Source organism: Gavialis gangeticus, unplaced genomic scaffold (genome assembly GCF_001723915.1).
Source record: "Gavialis gangeticus isolate Ggan-Ray unplaced genomic scaffold, GavGan_comp1, whole genome shotgun sequence".
Classification (NCBI taxonomy): domain Eukaryota; kingdom Metazoa; phylum Chordata; order Crocodylia; family Gavialidae; genus Gavialis; species Gavialis gangeticus.
In genome coordinates this window covers 165,142,084-165,161,695 of record NW_017729022.1, presented here as the reverse complement: position 1 = coordinate 165,161,695, position 19,612 = coordinate 165,142,084, and the positions used below count along the sequence as shown (strand labels likewise).

Sequence of the window (19,612 nt, the reverse complement as noted above, 5' to 3'; positions counted from 1 at the left end):
AATTTTCTGATCTGTGACTGAAGCTACGAAAATGAGGAAATTAATGGTATATTGATGCCTCCCCAAGAAGTGCTGCCCTCCCTTAGTTTTAGCAAGGAGCGTATCCCCTGTCATCTGTTCAAGGACAAATGACTGTCAGGTTGGTGAACTCAGGTGGTTAAAAATACGGAAAAGTAATCTCCTCAAAAGTTTTAGTTTACATCAGTTGCCTGAAGCTTTGAGTAGTGAAGAATGCAGTGACCACACCCTTTCCATATAGTTCACCAAATAAAAATAATGTGTTGTATTTATTAGTATATTCATTTCTGTAGTGCCTATCTTTATTCCCTCATGAAATTATCTGAAATGCTTGTGATCAGATGGTTTTTGATTAATTTTCTTTGTAAGTAGTCAATTATGTCATTGTCAGAAGTATAGGTGTTCCCGTCCTAAGGCTGAGGACATCTCTGTCCTGTCAACACAAGCAGAAAAAATATTGTCCCATATATAGTAACTACAGTAGGAATCTTTATGTTACATTATAGTTTAGGGAAGAATGTGAACTAAAGAGAGAGCACTCAAATGCTGTGGCTGCTGACGAGTTATTTTGTTTTCTGAATAAAGTTTAAGCCAAATAAGTAATGGTCCCCTTTTGAGCAGAGACGCTGCATTGTGTTAGTATTTAGAACTTCACCAACTGGATGCCTCTGACAAAATAGATGGCTCAAAACTAAGTTGGGAGCATCTACTCTGTTTAGTTAGTGGGCTTCCCATCAAATCTTATCTCTCATTAGTTTTAACAGGCAGTACCGTGATCCAGCTCTTAGTATGTTAATGAATGTATATATCCCATGTACTCATTGGTGGGAGAATAGCCCCCTCCCCCCGCCCAATTCTGTACAGCAAGTAAATAAACAACTGATTCTCAGTAGGTGATTAAGCAAGATTAATGTCAATTTTGTTCTTTCATTTTAAGTAGAGACTGAACTTTTGAAGCGGATGAGCAAAATAGCCTACCATAAAAGATAATTTCATTTGCCAAAATGAAACTACCTTCCAGTATTAATGTTGTAATGAAATAGCTTGAAATATGAATCAAGGATCTTTGGGGAAAAGATGCCCACTGTTCTCATTTTGAGTAGTTAGTTCTATAAACAATAACATCCAAGTAAAGAGCTTTATGATTTTATTTTCATCATTGGCAGGCTGAGCTGTGTAGCTGTCATACTTTGCAGTCTTCCCTCCAGTGACAACCGCATTGACAACATGTTATACTCCACATTGATTTTACAGTTAAGGAGCTGATTGTGATATATAGGGATTTTAAGAATTCAGCTGAGAGGCTGACTTTTGCCTTTTATCATTCCATTAAAATTTTATAACCATCTTTTTCATGTCATTTCATCCATGAATTCTTACTTTAGAAAGTGATAGCTACTGCTGTGAGCATAACTTTTCTCATGTTCAGAGCTTTTTATTGTATTAGCAAACTACCCCAATTATAGTTAATACTCATGTTTTACATAATTGTGGTGACCCTTTCAACCAAGAAGTATCATGCTAGTTGATTTGTATATAGAATTAGATGATTCTGCTTGCCATTTAAAAGGAAACTACACTATGTGAGTGTTGGGGACCAGTATTTAACGCTTCCCTGTCCAGTGGGGCCAATTAACCATCTCTCAAATGTCTTGTTTGAATTGAGAGAGTTTTAAGTGTCTCTCTTCTTAAAAGGGCAGTGGGGAATGTACAAGTAGATGCACTAGCTATGAAAAAATACACTTTTAAAAAAAACAATACAAAACTGAAGTTAAGCATCTGTTCATATACATTAGAACAGATCATCTTTAAGGGATACAAGCTCTGTGGGGGTTTAAAGCACAAGTTCATTTAATTATCACAAATGTTTTGCCTATAATTCTTGCAACTTATTCAGTAGAAATAAAGGACTTATCCTTCAATCACAACAGAGAACCTATTGCTTGATTGTTGTTTTTTTTCCTACAGAAGTTCACTGTCTGATAACTCATATTTCATAGCAATGCAAATATAAGTTCTTTCTTTTTTTTAAAAAAAAATCTTGAGTTCCCAAAAACTGCTTTGCAAGATCTGAAACCTCAAAAAGGATTTTTTTCCTCCAGGACAAAATTGTTATCTTAAAGAATATATATTTGATTTAATCTGGAAAAAAAATCTAAACAAACTGTTCCAGGTTACAACCTGAATGGTTAGGTGCAGGTGTAAGTGATGACTGGCTGGATTTATTATAAGGACAGATCTTTTTCTAAATAAGGATGTAGAGGTTCAACTCATCATGCAGTGCCTTAGTGTAAATCTAGAATAACCAAATATGATTATGAGCAAAATTGGACCCATGATCTGGAATGCATTTTATAGGAATCATTTTATAATGTTACATATAGGGAAGGGAAAATACTTGTTCATATCTGTAAATAAAATAAGTAAGCACTTCTAGCTATTCTGCTTCTTTATACTACTTAACACCATTTAAATTCTATTGATTTTGTGGACTCATCCTGATTTCCATTTAGAGGTGTAGCATCTGGGAGAAGAATCTAGCCTTCTGACTCTATTATCCAATAGTAAATAAAGGGCAAGACTTTGTGCCAGAATTATTTTGGTTTCTAGGCTTCCTATTTCCCTATATATTTTTTCATTTAAAACATTAACAGGAATGACCATATTTTATGCCAGCATACAGCTAAAACATTTTTTTCCTTTGAAGGGGGTTCCCCCAACTCCCACTAATGACTTGGATTGCATTTATACTTCACTTGGAAGTAAATGGTTGCATTAAAAGCTGCCTTATATGGATATTTTGTATATGCAAATATAGCACAGCAGGTAAAAGAGAGACATAGAATACAAACAGACATAGCTGGATTTAAATTTTAAATCCTTGATATCTGAAACTTACCACAAAAAAAAAGAATACCCAAATCCAAAGCTATTTTAAACAATTACTAAATCTGAGTATATCTTTTTTTAGGATTTTCAATAAAATCTAATGTTCACAGAAAAATCTCATAAATGTCAAAATTGCTATGGGCAGAATAGGCGGATATAGTATTTTCTTGATCTGCTGTAGCAATTTATAGATTTCAGGACGTGGTTTATAAGAATGCTAAATGTTCTGGAATTACAGCTGTTACTGATCAGTGATTGAGCCAGATTTGTGTTATTGCACCATGTTCTTGCTTGTACCTAGAGAGCAGTAAAGCCTCAATATAATAAAAAGCACCTGCATTTTAAATGAAATTTCAATTGAAAAACTTAACAGCCCTTCAAATTGCAGAATTTAACGCAGCCCAGTAAAGCTTAAATAACACTTTGCCTCCACAGGCTGAGGGTTTTGCATTCAAGGTGACTTGATTGTGTCGCATGGTGAAATTATTTACAATTAAGGAATTTCTCTGGAGGGCTGCAGTGTATTTGCTGTTCCACAACACCTATGCAGGCATATGGTCGGTCTTTTTCAGTATTCATGGAGGCTCCTGAACCTTTATGATAATTGAATCAGTTAGAGTGCTGAGTGGAGCAAGCATAAAACCTGTTAACCTAAAGGTCAGATCTGTGCATTGTTTATTTATCAGTAGGTGAAAGAGCTAAATCGGCAGCTTCTGTCACAGTCACAGTAAAAAATCACCTATAATATTAACAGGGAGTAGATAAATTGCAAAAAATGGATTAGAATTATAAACAGAATGAAGTAAAATATTGAATATATAATGAGAGATGCAGCAGAGGTTTACTGGGCTGTAAAATATGCAGCTTTGTTATGACTGTGTTATTGGTTGTAATTAGTAGCTGGTGCTCTAGAAAAATATCAACAAAAACTAGAGCTGCAGGTTTAAACTGCTACATCTCCTTCCATTTTTTTCTAGTAGAACAGCATTCAACGTAAGAGCACTGCAATGTTATTTTTTGTTGAATTTTTTTTGGTAGTTTTTTTAAAAACAAAGTATCACTGATAAGATATACAGATGCATTCTGCACAATTGTTTAACTATAGCAAAAGCTCTGTTATCCGGCACCCATAGGGAATGGGGGGTGCTGGATAACCAAATATGCTGGTTACCTGAGAGGCATCTTTGCCTGCCTCCTGCTGCGTCCAGTGCATCAGTGTGCTGGGGGACAGGCCCCTTCTGCCCCTCCACTGTACATCCTAGAGAGAACAATCCCTTCCAGTCATATTGGATTACATGTTAACTTTATTAATTTATCAATAAATTCGATGTGGCCCAAAGTGGGACTCATGGCCTGAAGTGGTCTTCCAGTTTCACTTTTGCTGTGTTGACCGACATGCCAGTTAATAGAGCATGCCAGTTAATGAAGTGCCAGATAACATGGCTTTTACTGTAGTTAGCCCTGGCCCTACAGTTTGAAGGGGAATAAAATACTGAGTGAATATGGATTTCTCTCTGTGGCAGCACACCTTTGGTGCCTGTCACTTTAAGGGCAGGAGCAGGCAGCCACCAGGTGCCTGATGAGGGCGGCCATTTTCAAACATAGGCCAGAGAGGCAGCAGTCTGTGGTGAGCAGCCAAAGAGGCAACATTGAATTAAGCTGCTCCTGGAACACCTTGGAGGTGAGGCTATGGAGATGGAGGAGGCCTCACTGGTCTTGGGCATGACCTGAAACGGTGCCCTGCTGGTGACGGGTTCCTGGTGGGGTTGTTTGTGGCATGACGGCCCCGAAGAAGTGCCAGGCCAGTTACCTCCCCAGTGAAAGGTGAGGAGGGGTGCCTTATAACCCCAGCCCCCACATCTCAGTGGGTAACCTGGCAAGGAGGTTGGCAGAACCAAAGGAGGTCCACAGTGGGGCAAGGTGCCCAGAGCAAATGAGGGACAAGGAACCCAGGGTTTGGGAAAGGGCATGGAGCCTGGCAAGGATCCCAGAGTATGTGAGAGGCAAGGAGCCCAGTATGAGTGAGGGGCACAGAGCCCAATGAGAGAGGCTGGAGTTAGGAGTTGGGATATGAATATATTTTGGATGTCATCTGTGAGGCATGGGTCACAGTGTAGGGGAAGTACGGAGCCATGGATAGTGCCCCCTGGCATTGGGACATGTTAAGGGCAGTCTCCCACATTTACCACCAGTTTATCATAATAATGAAGTTGTGGCAGGCGAGACTGGGAGGACTGCCCTACATAGACAGGTGGGTGGGCCAACTTGAGGCTCTGCCCCTAACTTGCCCCCTGTCACACTGTCATAATTTGAAATGTGGATTCATTTTGTAAATACAAGTTGATAATTTTGACTTTCATCAATAAGAGAATTTGGGAGGTTTTTTTAATCACTTTTTTCCCCCTTTTAATTATAGGCCCTGGTCCCATTGATCCACCACTTGTATTGAATGTTGTGTCTAGGGCAGTGACCATCATCTGGCAACATCCATTGAAGAGAAATGGCAATATTACCCATTATAACATTTACCAAAATGGCCAGCTGTACACTAAAGTGCCAGGAACAAGCTCTAATTGCACAATATACCACTTGCGTCCTTATACAGTCTATCATTTTCAAGTGGAAGGCTGCACCTCTAGAGGATGCTCTCTTTCACCCAAGGCCCCAGCTATACAGACTCTCTCAGACTCACCTGAAGACATCCCTGCCCCAGACCTGTATTCTGATACACCCACATCTGTGGTCATATCATGGCAACACCCAGTTCACCCAAATGGTTTGGTGGAAAACTTTACTATAGAAAGGAGGACTAAAGGAACAGGACAAGTGTCTACTCTTGTGACTCTGCCTCTGAATCATTCCAAGAACTACATTGACCAGAGTGCTTCCCTGAGCCCTTGGAAGAAGTATGAATACAGAATATTGGTGAGCACCCATAATGGAGGCACTAACAGCAGTGCTTGGTCAGAAGTAACCACCAGACCATCAAGACCTGCAGGGGTTCAACCACCTGAGGTGGAAGTATTAGGACCAGATTTGGCTCAGGTAGGCTGAGTCTGTTTTGTCTCACAATTTTTTTAATATATTTTCCTTGTAACTGCTATTAATTTGACAGAGAGATCTGCTGGCTGAGTTAACAGATTTCACTGCTTTAGGGATAAGTAAATAACTCATGTCTGGCCTCTAATTCAAAACCATTGTAGATACAGCTTCAGATTTCCTCTCTCTTTCTCTCCCTGCACACTGCATTGAGACACTCCTGTTTTTATCACACACCTGAAACATTTGGACCATCACGATGGAGTACTTAGCCTTAACTACACAGTCAGACCAAAATAAACCAAAAAAAGGAGAAATAATTAAATGAATAATTAAAACAAATTCTTAACATGCTAATGAATTATACAATACTTTGTATAAATATTAAAATACTTGTTTGAAATTATTATTTTTTAAAAAATAGCTAATGAAGTAAAAACAGCATCATCACTCTGCTGATTTAGGAAATAATGTCTTACAGGACTACCTAGGAAGTTTTCAATTATTCACATCATTCAGTTGGGAATGAGCTCTAGAGGACAGGATAACTACCATTGTTTTGGCTTGCATACAAACTTCATTCAAGGGAAATTAGTGTAACCAAACAAGAGGGATTTTTGTAGCTTAGAAGCCTCTTTTGTGTAAATACACACATGCTTCCATGGATTCAGGCTTGTACTAATGCCAAAAGTATTGGTACAGTAGCTTGCTCACCAGAGCACAAAACAAAGGACATTTGCATAAGACTGAACTTCATCTGTTAGATTTATTATTTTTTCGGTATAAACTGTATTTTCAAAAGATAAATATAAAATGATGTTACTTAGGCAGTATGAATAGTTTTAGAATATTAATTGAAGCAATAAGCTAATTTTGTATTGTTCAGCACAGTTTGAAGATCTGACAAGAGTTATTCATTTTTAAACAAAGCGATCTCTTTAAACTATGTTTTAATACTTATGGAATTGTATGTTGCATCCACATTAATGGTGAATTCAGCATATGAGTACAGTGGTTACCATAAGAATTAATAATGATTGACCACAAGTAATTGTGAAATATTGCTAGTCTGTCTACTGGGGATTCTTGCTTATATACTTTCAGGTAACTCTGTCTCTGTTGGTAACAAGCATCTTTTTACTGTGAACTTTTGTAGATACATCTTTTAACATCTAACAATCTACAGCAACCCTTTTTTAATGTATTTTCCAAAAGCATTAACAATAGCGCTGAATTAAATAGACCAGCAAGTAAATTAAACACATATCTAGACTTCAGTTCAGAACTCACATTGAGTTCAAGTCTCTTTGAGCAGGAAAAGAACTCAGTGTTTATCTTTAATGCAACATTTAAGCACCTTTGTGCATTTAAACACAAAACTTCTCTTCTGTATGCTGTTAATGCTCTATCCTTACTTTAAAAAAAATCAAATTAACGAATTAGTTTTTATTTTTGTACTGGATTATTTTTTAAGTAATTCAGGATATTTGTTCATTTATACTTGTATTTTCCTCTGTGTCAAGCCCAACATTTAAGGGATCTACTCTTCTTGAGAGTAAATTACATCACTTATCTCTTCTGAGACCCAGGAATCTGGCAGCACCATGCTACATTTTATTCCATAAAAAATCAGTTTCAACATAATAAATCCTTTTGTCTTTTTTTTCTTTTTTTTTTTTACATTTTGCTGTCTCAATGGTTCAGATGCTTATTTCTTGTTTCCCAATTTCTCATTAGTGTTCACAGCTTTTTAACGTCTACACTTTTGGGTCTTCCATTTCAGGGAGGGATGTAGGTTCATTTCAAGTCATGACTTCATGTTGTTTTTCCCTGTACCTGAGCTCAAATCATAATCCCAAATGGAGTAGGTCTAATTATTTTTAACATTTTCCAATGAAATTTTATTTAATTTTATTGAGCAAGTTGAAAGTTCTCTAGGTATATATCTTTCCAAATGCACTTCACCTGAATGTGTGCATGTGTTTATAAAATATTTACCTACATCCATCTGAATATTCTTATATTGTACTAGTACTCTGATGAAAGTCCTCTGGACACAGTCTTCTGTTGTACTAAGTTCTATTGAACTGGGCAAGTATCATATCTTCAAGGTAAAAGAAGTATTCTGTAAACAAATGACAAGACTACCTTATTGAGTTCAATATAGTATGTAGGGCATACCTTAGTTGGAACAATACTTTGGATCTTTAAGCACAAAGTTGTGGCTATAAGGATAGAAAAGTGTTATAGCAGTATCTTCAAAATAAATGAAATACAACTGAATAAGTTCAATAATAGCATAATGAAACATTTCTTGTTTCCCCAAAGAACACTAGTTTGTTCTTTGGTCTCCTTTGCCTGAATGTGGATGGGAAAAAGTAATCAAAACTCATAGTAGAGGTAATATCTTTTATTAGACCAACTAGATATTTGCAAAAAAAAAATCTTTATTTGAAAGCTTTTGGGCATACTCACCCTTCTTCAGGCACAGGAGAATGCAAAGATTGTAATTTTTTTGTGGAAATTTCTCCTAGGTGGCATTATCTCCAGTGGCCTGCCCAAGGGCAGGCTGCAGAATCCTCTTGAAGCACAGATGATTTCCTTCTACTTGACTCTTCATGTATAGGTGGTAAGGGTCATGTCCAGTCAATGGAGAAGAAAAGAGTTGCATTTGCAAGTAGTAACTGATCCTCTTGCCTTCTTTCTGTACTCTGCAGTTTAGTGTTTGGGTGGTCTCTGAGGACTAGCCTACAAATTGTTTGCAGTTCCTCATCCCAGAACCATGTTTATTTTACTTCTAGGTAGACTGTGGAGGCTGGCACAGTAACAGTTTCTTAATTACTGAAATTTATTCTGAATGAAGAATTGAATATGGAGGTAGCATGAATTTGGTATGGATGGCTTTTTATTGGTAAACTTCAAACTCCTTCTAGAGTCTGAGTGAGGTGTGCACTAACTCTCTAGAAAAACATGCCATGAAACCATCATGAATATAGCATCTGCTTAGTGCTCAGAACAAATTCATGGAACCTGCTTGCGCTGTATAACACACTTGTCATATTAAATAGCTATGATGGCAACTCTTATGTGAAGAGCAGAAAATAAGCAATCTCTTCAGGAGATAGCCAGCATGAGACTTTAATTACCTCTTGCCCTAGAGAGAGCTGTCCTTCCAGGTTAGAGCTGAAGGTATTGGAAGGATGCTGTGGGAAAGATTACATTGAGAGGCTCCTTCAGCAAGCCAGGGAAGAGAATCAATAGAGGCTTTCAGTTGTCAGTGCAACCAATCCCTAAACCATGAGCACAAATATTTACTTAAACCAAAAAAAGGGAGAATTTATTATAAAGAGAAACATATTTCCATTCCTTTTAGTCATAGAATCAATATAAATGATTTTGTGATGTAAAGAATTCAAAGCGCTCTAGCATAGTACTCACTGGAGTATACAGCTTATTTTCTTAGACCTAAGCTTTCACTCTGCAAGAAGGAAAAATATCAACATGGCAGGTCACTGTCTCAGCATAAACATTCCTGATTCCATGTGTGGTCATTTTATATTTAATTTTAATCAGAATGGCCTTGTATCAAAATCACTCAGTTTGCCTTCATATGCACAGCAGAAAATGTAAAGATGCAGATAATATTTATGCCTCCCATTTCTGTGACACCTGCATGTTATTTTTTAATATTTTCTGAATTGATAATGTTCATGGTAGTGGAGTATACTGAGCAATAAACTGCTTTTGTGGCTGATTAAATGCCAAAGTGAAGCAGAGGCATTCAACAACTGCAAAAGCCATTTATTTAGTATATTCCAATGCAATGAACATTATTCCTGTTACACAAGATTTGCTATACCCTAACATACAAAAGCAGAAAGGAAATTGATTCCTTTTCTTGGGAGGGCTGCAATTGCTGTGCTGCCTCAATCTCACACTTCACACTGATATGACATTGGGGAGTGTAGCTGTGTTGAATAACTGGAGAAGCAGGTTGGTTTACTCAGTGAATAATTATTTTAGGGAGTTCTCTGTATAAAAAAAGAATTATGTGGCTGGGTACATTGAGCCAGATCTACTGTAATGGTAAATTACATCCTCCTGCACTAGACTGTCCCATTTAATGTATGGAAGGCAAGTTCTTTTTCTACAACCATGTTGGGGTTTCTGTCTGAGGAGGCCAGCCTTAATCACAACTACAGGCTGTGGCTGCTAGAAGTTATTGAGATAATGCACTTATTGAAGCCTTGATATGCTGACCAGACTCCTGTACTTCAAGTGAAGTTACATGTTATACCTAGCTCATACTAAAGGCACCTAAAATGTGACTGCCCACCTGCTAAAGCTTGTTAACTCATGTTAAGTACCCTCTGAGCTTCTCGAAGTTATGCCACTTCTGGCGAGGGAGAACTCCATGCCATGCTACCTAGTTCATGTTAGGTTAGCTTCGGTTTGCTCCACATAGTTAAAACAAGCACGCTCCCTGGTGGACCCAGAAGTGGACTGGAAGTACTTCTGGTTCACTTCTAGGTCTGCTGCCAAGTGTGCTGGGAAGCCCCCCACACTCCTGTGGGACATTCTATCTGCCCCAGTATCGCAGTGTTGACAATCCGCCTGCTACCTAGAGGTATGTAGAAAAATCATTTAAAGCTGTGTCTATATCCAAATCACCAAATCTTTCCAAACTGATTCAGAGAGATTAAGGGGTCTTGTGATTTGATTTGGATTCACCGAATCGTGCCAAATCTCAGTCAAATCAAATCAGCAGCTAAAGCTTCACACAGCCCTAAAATGTAATTGTCCTTACATTCAGATTAAATTTCAGATGCCTTATATGGAATGAGAAAAATAATAAATTGTTGTGATGTCATCTAGTGTCTTATTTATATATATTCTGTGCTGACCTACTAAAAATGTAGTGTTGTTTATTTTTTTGTGGGGAGGGGGTTTGGTAGGTGGTCCCTTAGCATCTGCCAGTAGTTTGGGTTTCTTTTTCCCTTTTGTGACCTTGACCAAGGAATGATAATTGTTGTCCCATGTATGTTTCTACCTTTGTAATGAATGAGAAAGTGACATAGGCTTTTTAACTCATCTTTTAGTTCTTGTTCATTATTTTCCTGTGTAAAGTTAATTCTCAGTTTCTTCCATCTCAACCCCATTGCTGCATACCTCTGCAGGCTGAGAGCAGCTAAAACTTAAGGCAACTTTAGGAAGGGCTTAGAAATGCACTCTGTATCCCTTCCTTGAAGAAGGTCCCATTTTCCTTACCCCATTATATTAAACCTTTTAGTTGGCTGCTTTTCAGACCAGCCACTAAATTACATATAGAAAGCTAAACAAAGAAAATGCCCAATAATTAAGCTCTGTTAACTCAGTTCTACTCTCCATTAACTCATGAGAAACAGAAAATGGAGCAGTGGAACTCTTAACCTACCATTATTCTTAAACTGGCTAATAGGAAAAGGCATGAAAAAAATCATGTAAATGAGTAGAAAGTAAATGAGTGCCAGTCAGGTCATAACATTAGCATCACATAACACCAATGTCTCTTTCTATAGTTTCTTTGACCCCACCTCCTTTTTCTCTGAAAGCTCCAGTACTGCTTTGTTCTCAAAATGCTTCAGAGGCAGACTGCCCAAGAGGGCTTTGCAGAGCACCTGTGACTTAAGAAATGCATTTTGAGAGTCTCAGTCATCCTGGTAGCTAGGCCCTGTGGTTTGAATGGAAAAGGAAATTTAACAAGAACAACAACAGGCTTCATATTGGACTGGGAAGGGGAACCAATGGGTCTAGTTCATTCTTGTGCTGTATCAGTTTTAGAAAGAGGAAATTACTTAAAAGTAATCAATCCTTGTGTGAGATTACCTTGCAGTCTTGCTAAGGTCAGTGAGACCTTGGTTTATTTGCTACATAAGTGCTGCTTGAGCAGGTTAAGATACTGTAACACCCCTAGGAGCAACTTCAGCTTGCACACCTGAGGTTTTCCTGCATTTTAGGTTTGTGACTTCTTACACAGCTTGCTCATTTGGTGCAGATCATATGATAGGCTGACCTGCAAAAGAACTCACCAGAGCTTCATCAGCACTTCTCTTTGGATTTACCAATACCATGTAAAGATATTGTTCTCTGTACTCATTACATAGGTTCATAAAGAAATGTTAATTCTATTTACACACAAGTTCTTCTCAAAGCATTTGAACGAGCAGTCATAGGCATGACCCTACTACCTTCCCATTTACATAGCTCAAATAGAAGTTGAAAAGAATTTGTACACAGAAGGATTGCAGGATACACACAACACTAAGGCTATTAAATATTTTTTCTTGAAAATAAATTTATACATGTAAATCATTGTACATGAATAGAGAAATATAATGGAATTTCCAGGAGTAGGCTAACTGTTTCCCTGTGAACTCAATTGCCTCTTGCTGATCACTGAAACTCATTTCTCTTTGTTATCATACTATTGGAAGTGTAAAAATGGAAGTACTAAAAGTATAATAACCGACCAGATCCAGTAAAAGTTATCTGTTTGCCTACTCTTGAAACACTGTTCAGAATCAAATTGAAAGGTTCCAACTACTGTCAAAAAGAAAAGCTTTCCAAGGTTATAACTGTTTAATGGGGGGGAAATGGCTAATTTCTGTCTCTTTAAATTTTGTGGCGGAGAAAATAAGGTGCTTTGATCTTTAAATGACAGCTTCCAGAGTCATTACGCTGAATCAGTTAATCTCTCCCAGTAGTTACCTTATTTTCTCTTCCTCATGGGCACCCTCTTTCATGGTCTCAATGCTGAGTTTCAAATCAATGAACAAACTGCTACTACTTCCAACACTGCCTGTCTAGTGAGATCTTATGCTTTTTATGCTTCGCCAAGCTCTGACCTCAAATCCTGGCAGATTCAAATAAAGTGGAGAGGAGGTCCAGTAATATCACAAATGTTTTAACCAGCATAGCTCTACCAGCTCTATTTACATTGCATTGACCAATCAGTCACTTGACCTTGACTTCTCACTACTGTATAGATTTCCAACTATATAAAACAGAGAAAAGTTTGTCTGAAGCAGCAATCGACTGTATATCTCTTCTCTATCCCTTCCAGATGATGTCTGAACCTAAAACCAGATCAGGTCTCCAATGTCCATGAACAGCATCTCACATTTAAATAAGTCATACTAAAACACTAAATCCACAAAGCTCAGAGAGGCCCATGCCTAGGCAGAAGGAATATGGGTTTGCAGCAGGCCCTATTTTATTTTCATGCTGCTGACTAGTAGAGTTTGGTTTGCAGTCTTTCACTTTATTGAGTGGAGAGGGGGCCATGGGGGGGCTACCTCCAGGCCTCATCCCCTGCTTGCCCCCCTGAGCACCCGACCCCCACCTGCTCTTCCAGCTCTACTAAATGGCTGCGCCGTCCGGTGCCATCATCCTGGCACATAAAAAAAAAAAAACAAAAGCCCCTCATTCACTGGCTGCTGCAGTGGCTGTCAGGGCCTCTGGGGGCTTGTGGAAGAGTTCCTCCCACCCATGCAGCATGGGGCAGTGGGGAGCAGTGGGGATTGCCACCCCCTCCCCCCCCCGGGCAGGACCTGGTGAGCCTAGGGCCTTTTTCTTTTTCTTTTTTTTTTTTTTTTAAGTACTGGGATGCTGGGGCCAGGTAAGGCAGCCATTGACGGGACTGGGAGAATGGGCAGAGGATGGGGCCTGTTCAGTTAGGAGATTCAGCCAATTTGGTGGTGGCCAAATCTTTGAATCAGATTTGGCCAAATCAATTCAGGACAGTGATTCCCCCTGAGATCGGCTGTGCGTTCCCTGGAAGTGCCAGCTGTGAAACCACTGGCTCGGCAATTGGCTGCTGGGGGACACCCTCCCCCCACCCCCTGGCCGGCGATCAGCCACTGGGGAACCCCTCATGTTGGTGATCTGGTGCCCCACAGACTCAGGAGGCACCAGTCGCCCATGCTACTCCTTCCACTCCTTTTTGTGTTTTAGCTCACTGAAGAGTTCCCTGCTAAGCCAAGCTAGGCTTCTGCTATACTTGCTAGTCTTTCTGCATGTCAGGGTGGTTCATTCGTGCTTTTCTGAAGTCCAGGGTCCTTACTCTCCTGCTCTCCTTTTTTCCTTTTCCCAGGATCCTGAACTCATTTATCACATGGTCACTGCTGCCCAAGTTATCATCCACTTCTATGTTCCCCACCAATTCTTCCCTGTTTGTGAGCAGCAGATCAAAAAAAGCACAGTCCCTAGTTGGCCTCTGCAACACTTGGTGCCCCCAACACTCTCCAAAAATTTCCTGGATTGCCTGTTCACTGCTGTATTGTCCTACCAGCAGACGTCAGGGTGATTGAAGTCCCCCATGAGAACCAGGGCCTGTGATTGGGAAACTTCCACTAGCTGTTTGGAGAAAGCCTCATCCTGCTGGTTTGGTGGTATATAGCAGACACCCACCATGATGTCATCCTTTTTAGTCTCCCCTCTGACTGTAACCCAGAGACTTTGCACAGGGTTATCTCCAGTTTCATACTAGAGTTCTGAGCAATCGTTGAACACTTTTAAATAAAGCGCAACTCCTCCTCTTCTCCCCTGCCTGTCCTTCCTGAATAGTTTGTACCCATCCATGACAGTACTCCATTCTTGCAAGCTATCCCATCACATTTCTGTTATTCCAATTACTTCATAGTTCTGTAACTGTGCTAGGACTTCCAAATCCTACATGTTTCCCAGGCTCCACACATTCATGTAGAGACACCTATAGTAACTTGCCCTGCTTTCTCTAGAAGAATGAGAAGGCCTCCTCTGTTGCCCCCTCCTTCTTGTGCTTCTTCCAGGTCACCCACTTCCCCATTTTCCTCAGGGCTTTGGTCTCCATCCTCTGGCAAACCTAGTTTAAAGCCCTCCTCACTAAGTTAGTGAGCCTGTCTGTGATGATGCCCTTCCTTCTCTTCATCAGGTGAATCCCATCTCTTCCTAGCAATCCTTCTTCAAACAACATTCTGTGCTTAAAAAAGCCAAAGCATTTCTGCCAACACCATCTGCTCAGCCATGCATCGTTTTGAAGGATCTGCTAGGGCCCTTCCCTTTGATTATGGAGAATAACACTGGAGCCCCGGCCGCTTCACCCTTGCACCCAGAGCTTTGTAATCACATTTTATCTGTTCACAATCACCCCTGGCAGTATCATTGGTACCCACATAGATGAGCAGCATGGAGTAGTAGTCAGAGGCCTGGGTGAGTCTTGGTAATCCTTCCATGACATTTTGGATCTGGGCTTTGGGCAAGCAGCAGTGCTCCAAGACAATAGGTCAGGCTGGCAGATGGATGTCTCCATCCCCTGCAGAAGCAAGTTCCCAACCACCACTGCCCATTGCTTCCTTTTGGTGGTAGTGGTCTCGATCTTCCCAACCTCTGGGATGACTGGCCTGGCCTTTTCCACCAACAGAACATTCTCTGCCTCTGTTGCTAGGGCTCTGTATCTGTTCCTCAGGAAAACTGCTCCAGGTGGAGATTAAGACTTCTGTTTGCTGCCAGAGTTCACAAAGTGCCATTATAGGAGAAGACACCTACTTTCCTTACTTGTGTCCTTGCATGGCAAGGTGTTTTAGCAGAATTTGATAAGGCTGCACTATGAGTGCTTCTGTTATGGCCTCAAACTTGCAATCTCTGGGCTGTTAAGTGTGTGCCTTACTGCCCACGCCACCTCAGCCCCCAAGATACCTACTATAAACTTCATAAGCTTAGTATCTCATTCTTGTTTTATACAGCATCAAGCACATTGTCTTTACAGCAGTATGATAACTGAGTTCTTTCAAGTTTTTCTTCATAAAAAACTGTTGGTGTGGCATTCACATATTGACGTTTCAGAGGAGATGCTGTTTTACTGCAGGAGATTTTAACTTCCCCTCTTTCAGTGTAGTGTTACATAGTGCTGTACATATGTTATTGAATAGTTGTACAGCACAGAAGCCAGGTATTCAAAGTCAAGTGGTGACACCTTTCCCCACCCTTCTGACACATACTAAAAATGAAGAAAAATTGATACAAGTGGACCATTTTAAGACAACTTCCTATTTTAAGAGGGTGTCCCCTCATAGTATCCCCATACATACTGGGCATATCTACAAAAGACACTTAACTTTGTATTAACATAGTTTACTATGAAGAAAGCATGTGTATCTGCATGTGAACATGCTTACTTCACAGTAAACTTCCCTAGTACTGAGTAAATTTGCTACTTGCAAATGCAAGTAGCAAATTTACTTGGTATTAGTAAAGGTGACATAGAGCTTATGTAGATGCCTTACTGGGAGTGAAATCTGCTCCCGGTCAGCCATCCACCAGGGGGTGGGGGATAGCCCCCGGCCCCTGGGAGCTTCCTGCTGCTGGGGCAAACTCTATCAGAGGCTCCTGGGGCAAAGGCGCAGGCACAGAACCCCAACCCACAGTGGGCAGCCTGCCTCCACTCCATGAACAAATCTGGGGACCACATACCCCCCATGCCTTTCCAAGAGTGCGCACAGCTGTGGGAAGCTGCCCCCCTACCTCTGGACAAGACAAGTCTCCTGCCACTCCATCCCATGATCTGTCCCAGCTCCAGGGTCCCATTCACCCCATCCCCTGCCCCCTCCCTCACCCCTTCTCCTCCACAGACTTACCTACTGGGCACTGATCTACATGCTGCTGGGCTGCATTCCTATAGGGTTACCATATTTCCAGTTTCAAAAAAGAGGACACCTGTGGGGGGAGTGGTAATATGATTGTGGGGGGGAGGCAGTGATATGCCTGTGCCACACCCCTACCCCTCACTCACAATCCACACTCCTTACTCCTGACCCACAGTACCCCACATCCTGCCAGGGTAAGCAGGGGCTCCCCTGCCCTGGGCTCCAGGCCCCCCTGTGGGAACCTCCCCTCCCAGGGCTCCAAACTCCACATATAAACCCACAGCCCCTCACACCTTCACAAATTTCTCCCCCCACCACACACCTCACACCCACCCCAACCGTACAAAGTACCTGAATAATTTTACGTAATTTTGAGCTTTTCTGCACATAATTTTGAGTTTTTAGCTGTGTGATTAAAATTGTGATTAATTGCAACTAATGTTGTTAATCACTCAACTAATCACGATCAATTTTTAAAATAATTTGGCAACCCTACTTTTAAAACAGAAACTATACATTTTATTTGCGTGATACCTATATTGTAATTTATTATAGAAAAATAAACTAAAATGTGTATTATATAATTCCTTATATTACTCATTTTCATAAACTTTTTCTTGGTGTAGCTTGGTAGGTACAATTAAGTACTCTTGCCAATACTATAGTGTAATGCAAAAGAGTTCCTTTTTCCTCTGTCACTAGTAGACTGTAGAACACGTTCACCAGCACGTTGCAAGACAAACATTCATCTGAGATAATAAACATGCCATTACTGGACTACCATTACTATAAGACTTCAGAGTCTTTAGCATACTTATCTACTCCACTCTAAGAGGCCAGGAAGTACTATTATCCCTATTTTCCTGGTGAGGAAATGAATCAAGACATAGAGAGACTAAGGAGTAGATTTTCAAAGGCAAAATAATATATTGTCACCTCACACCCATTAAAATTGAATGTAAATTAGACTTCTAACTTACTTTCTATATCAGTTGGTATGAGGTGCCTTTGAGTTGTGCCTTTGCTGTTTGTATCTTTCAAAACCTATTAAAGGACTTGCCCAAGGCAGAAGTATAATGACTCTTCTGGGAGCCCAAAGCATCTGCCACACACACACAGTGGCAACAGCAACTTCTGATTGTTGCTGCTGTTGCTGGCAAAATTGTGCAGCAGCACTGGTAGCCATTTTTTTCCCAACCCACCCTTCCCCCACAAACTCAGTATCCAGGGCAGCTAGCCAGTCACCCCACCCCAGTTATGCCACACGCCTGAGGTCTCCTATGAAGCCTGTGGCCTTACAGAAAATTGAATCTGTCTCCCAAATCTTGTGCTCCTTTCAGAGGTATCCTAAGGATACTCTCTCTCAGTTTCCCCAATTATGACTAACGAATAGTCTAAATAGCCATGTGTTATTCTTGCTACAGGTCACCCATTTTATACTCCTGGGAAGCAGGAAATTGTATGCAAAGTATAGGCTCCCCAAGAATGGATAACATATGTAAATGACCAGATATGAAAGCATACTTAATCCTGGCTATGGATACATGTGTTTGTCTTCAGTTTTCGTGCGCATAGGGAATCGCTTGAGGCCACTCAACCTGCTGAGTGAAATAGACTTAACTGGAGAATTTGCAGGAGGCTCTGACAGAAAGGTCAGAGACAGCAGTTGCTTTCTAACCTGTTGAGTAGAAGCTGCATTCTTAAATTTAAGGTGCAGGGTAAAATCAGATTTTCTGATATTTCCTTGTGTGTATGTATTTTCATATCTCTGTCTGTATCTCAGCATATAATTACTCATTTCTTATGACTGCTGCTGTTTTCATAACACACCGTTTTGTTTTCTTAAAAAAATCCTTGTGATACAACTTCTAGATTAACTTTTCTTTCTAGAAGTTGAAACAGAATGCCTTATTATCACCGGGACATGCATTTTAATCCAGCCAGTGGTTCTGACAGTAAAAATTATTATCTTTTCTCAGGTGTCTTGGGAACCTCCTCTTATACAGAATGGAGAAATACTGAACTATGAAATTCACATGCCTGACCCTCGAATTACCATTATCAGTGACAATTCATCAGTGCTAAATTATTTGGTGACCAACCTGATCCCTTATACAAACTACTCGGTCACTATAGTAGCTTGTTCTGTAGGTGATGGTTTCCTGGGAGGCTGCACAGAGAGCTTACCTACACATGTGACTACACATCCAACAATTCCTCTAGGTGTTAGCCCTTTGTCTGTGATTCCAATAAGTGAGTCATTTATTGCTGTTTCTTGGCAACCACCCTCTAGGCCCAATGGACCACACTTGAGGTAAGGTATAGAAGCATGCAACTTTGTGAACTGGTAACACTGTAGATTTGTATTCTTACAGGATTTCTGCATGTGCTGGAAGTGCAATTCTATTTATCTGGTAATTCATGGCTTCAATATCATTTCAACTTCTAATTTCACCTTATTTTACAGCTGAAACCAAAGGCTCTTCCCTCCTATGTCAATTTAGCCAAGAAAGCATGCCAGGGCAAGGGTCTACTCTATGTCATGTTGCCCCATTTTCACTGGTCCTGTGAAAAACCCTCTTTGGGGTTCAGGCCTCATGAATAAATTATAGGCAAGCCTGGCATGGCAATAACATTCACTGAACTCACAGGACAAACCATTTTACCATATTTACTCAAATCCAAGATGAGTTTAAATTTAAGATGACCCTCGAGCAATTAGATTCTATACATGGAAAAATTAACACACTTATAATTTTCCATGTATAGAACCTATTATTGGAGGATTATCTTAAACTCCCCCTCCTTCCCGTGGTGGTAAAAGAAGCAGCAGGGAAGGCAAGCAGTGTGGAAAGCAGTGGTGGGGGAGGGGAAGGCATCTTGCTCACTGACCCTTGCCTCCTTGCCTACCCCTATGCCACTAGCCATCTCTCATGCCTGATCCCCTGCCACCTGTCCTCCCCTACTATTTGCCCCCTCTGCCTGATGCCTCTCCCTGCCCCCCC

At 40.4% G+C, this 19,612-nt stretch overlaps 1 protein-coding gene across 1 annotated transcript in view; it reads left to right on the top strand.

Annotated features, from left to right (window-relative positions):
• USH2A (usherin) overlaps positions 1-19,612 on the top strand; it is a 756,200-nt gene that overhangs the window by 495,285 nt on the left and 241,303 nt on the right. Inside the window, exons 40-41 of the mRNA XM_019516454.1 lie at positions 5,324-5,952; positions 18,587-18,921. Coding sequence (XP_019371999.1) covers positions 5,324-5,952; positions 18,587-18,921 — 964 coding nt within the window. The remainder of the gene's footprint in view (positions 1-5,323; positions 5,953-18,586; positions 18,922-19,612) is intronic.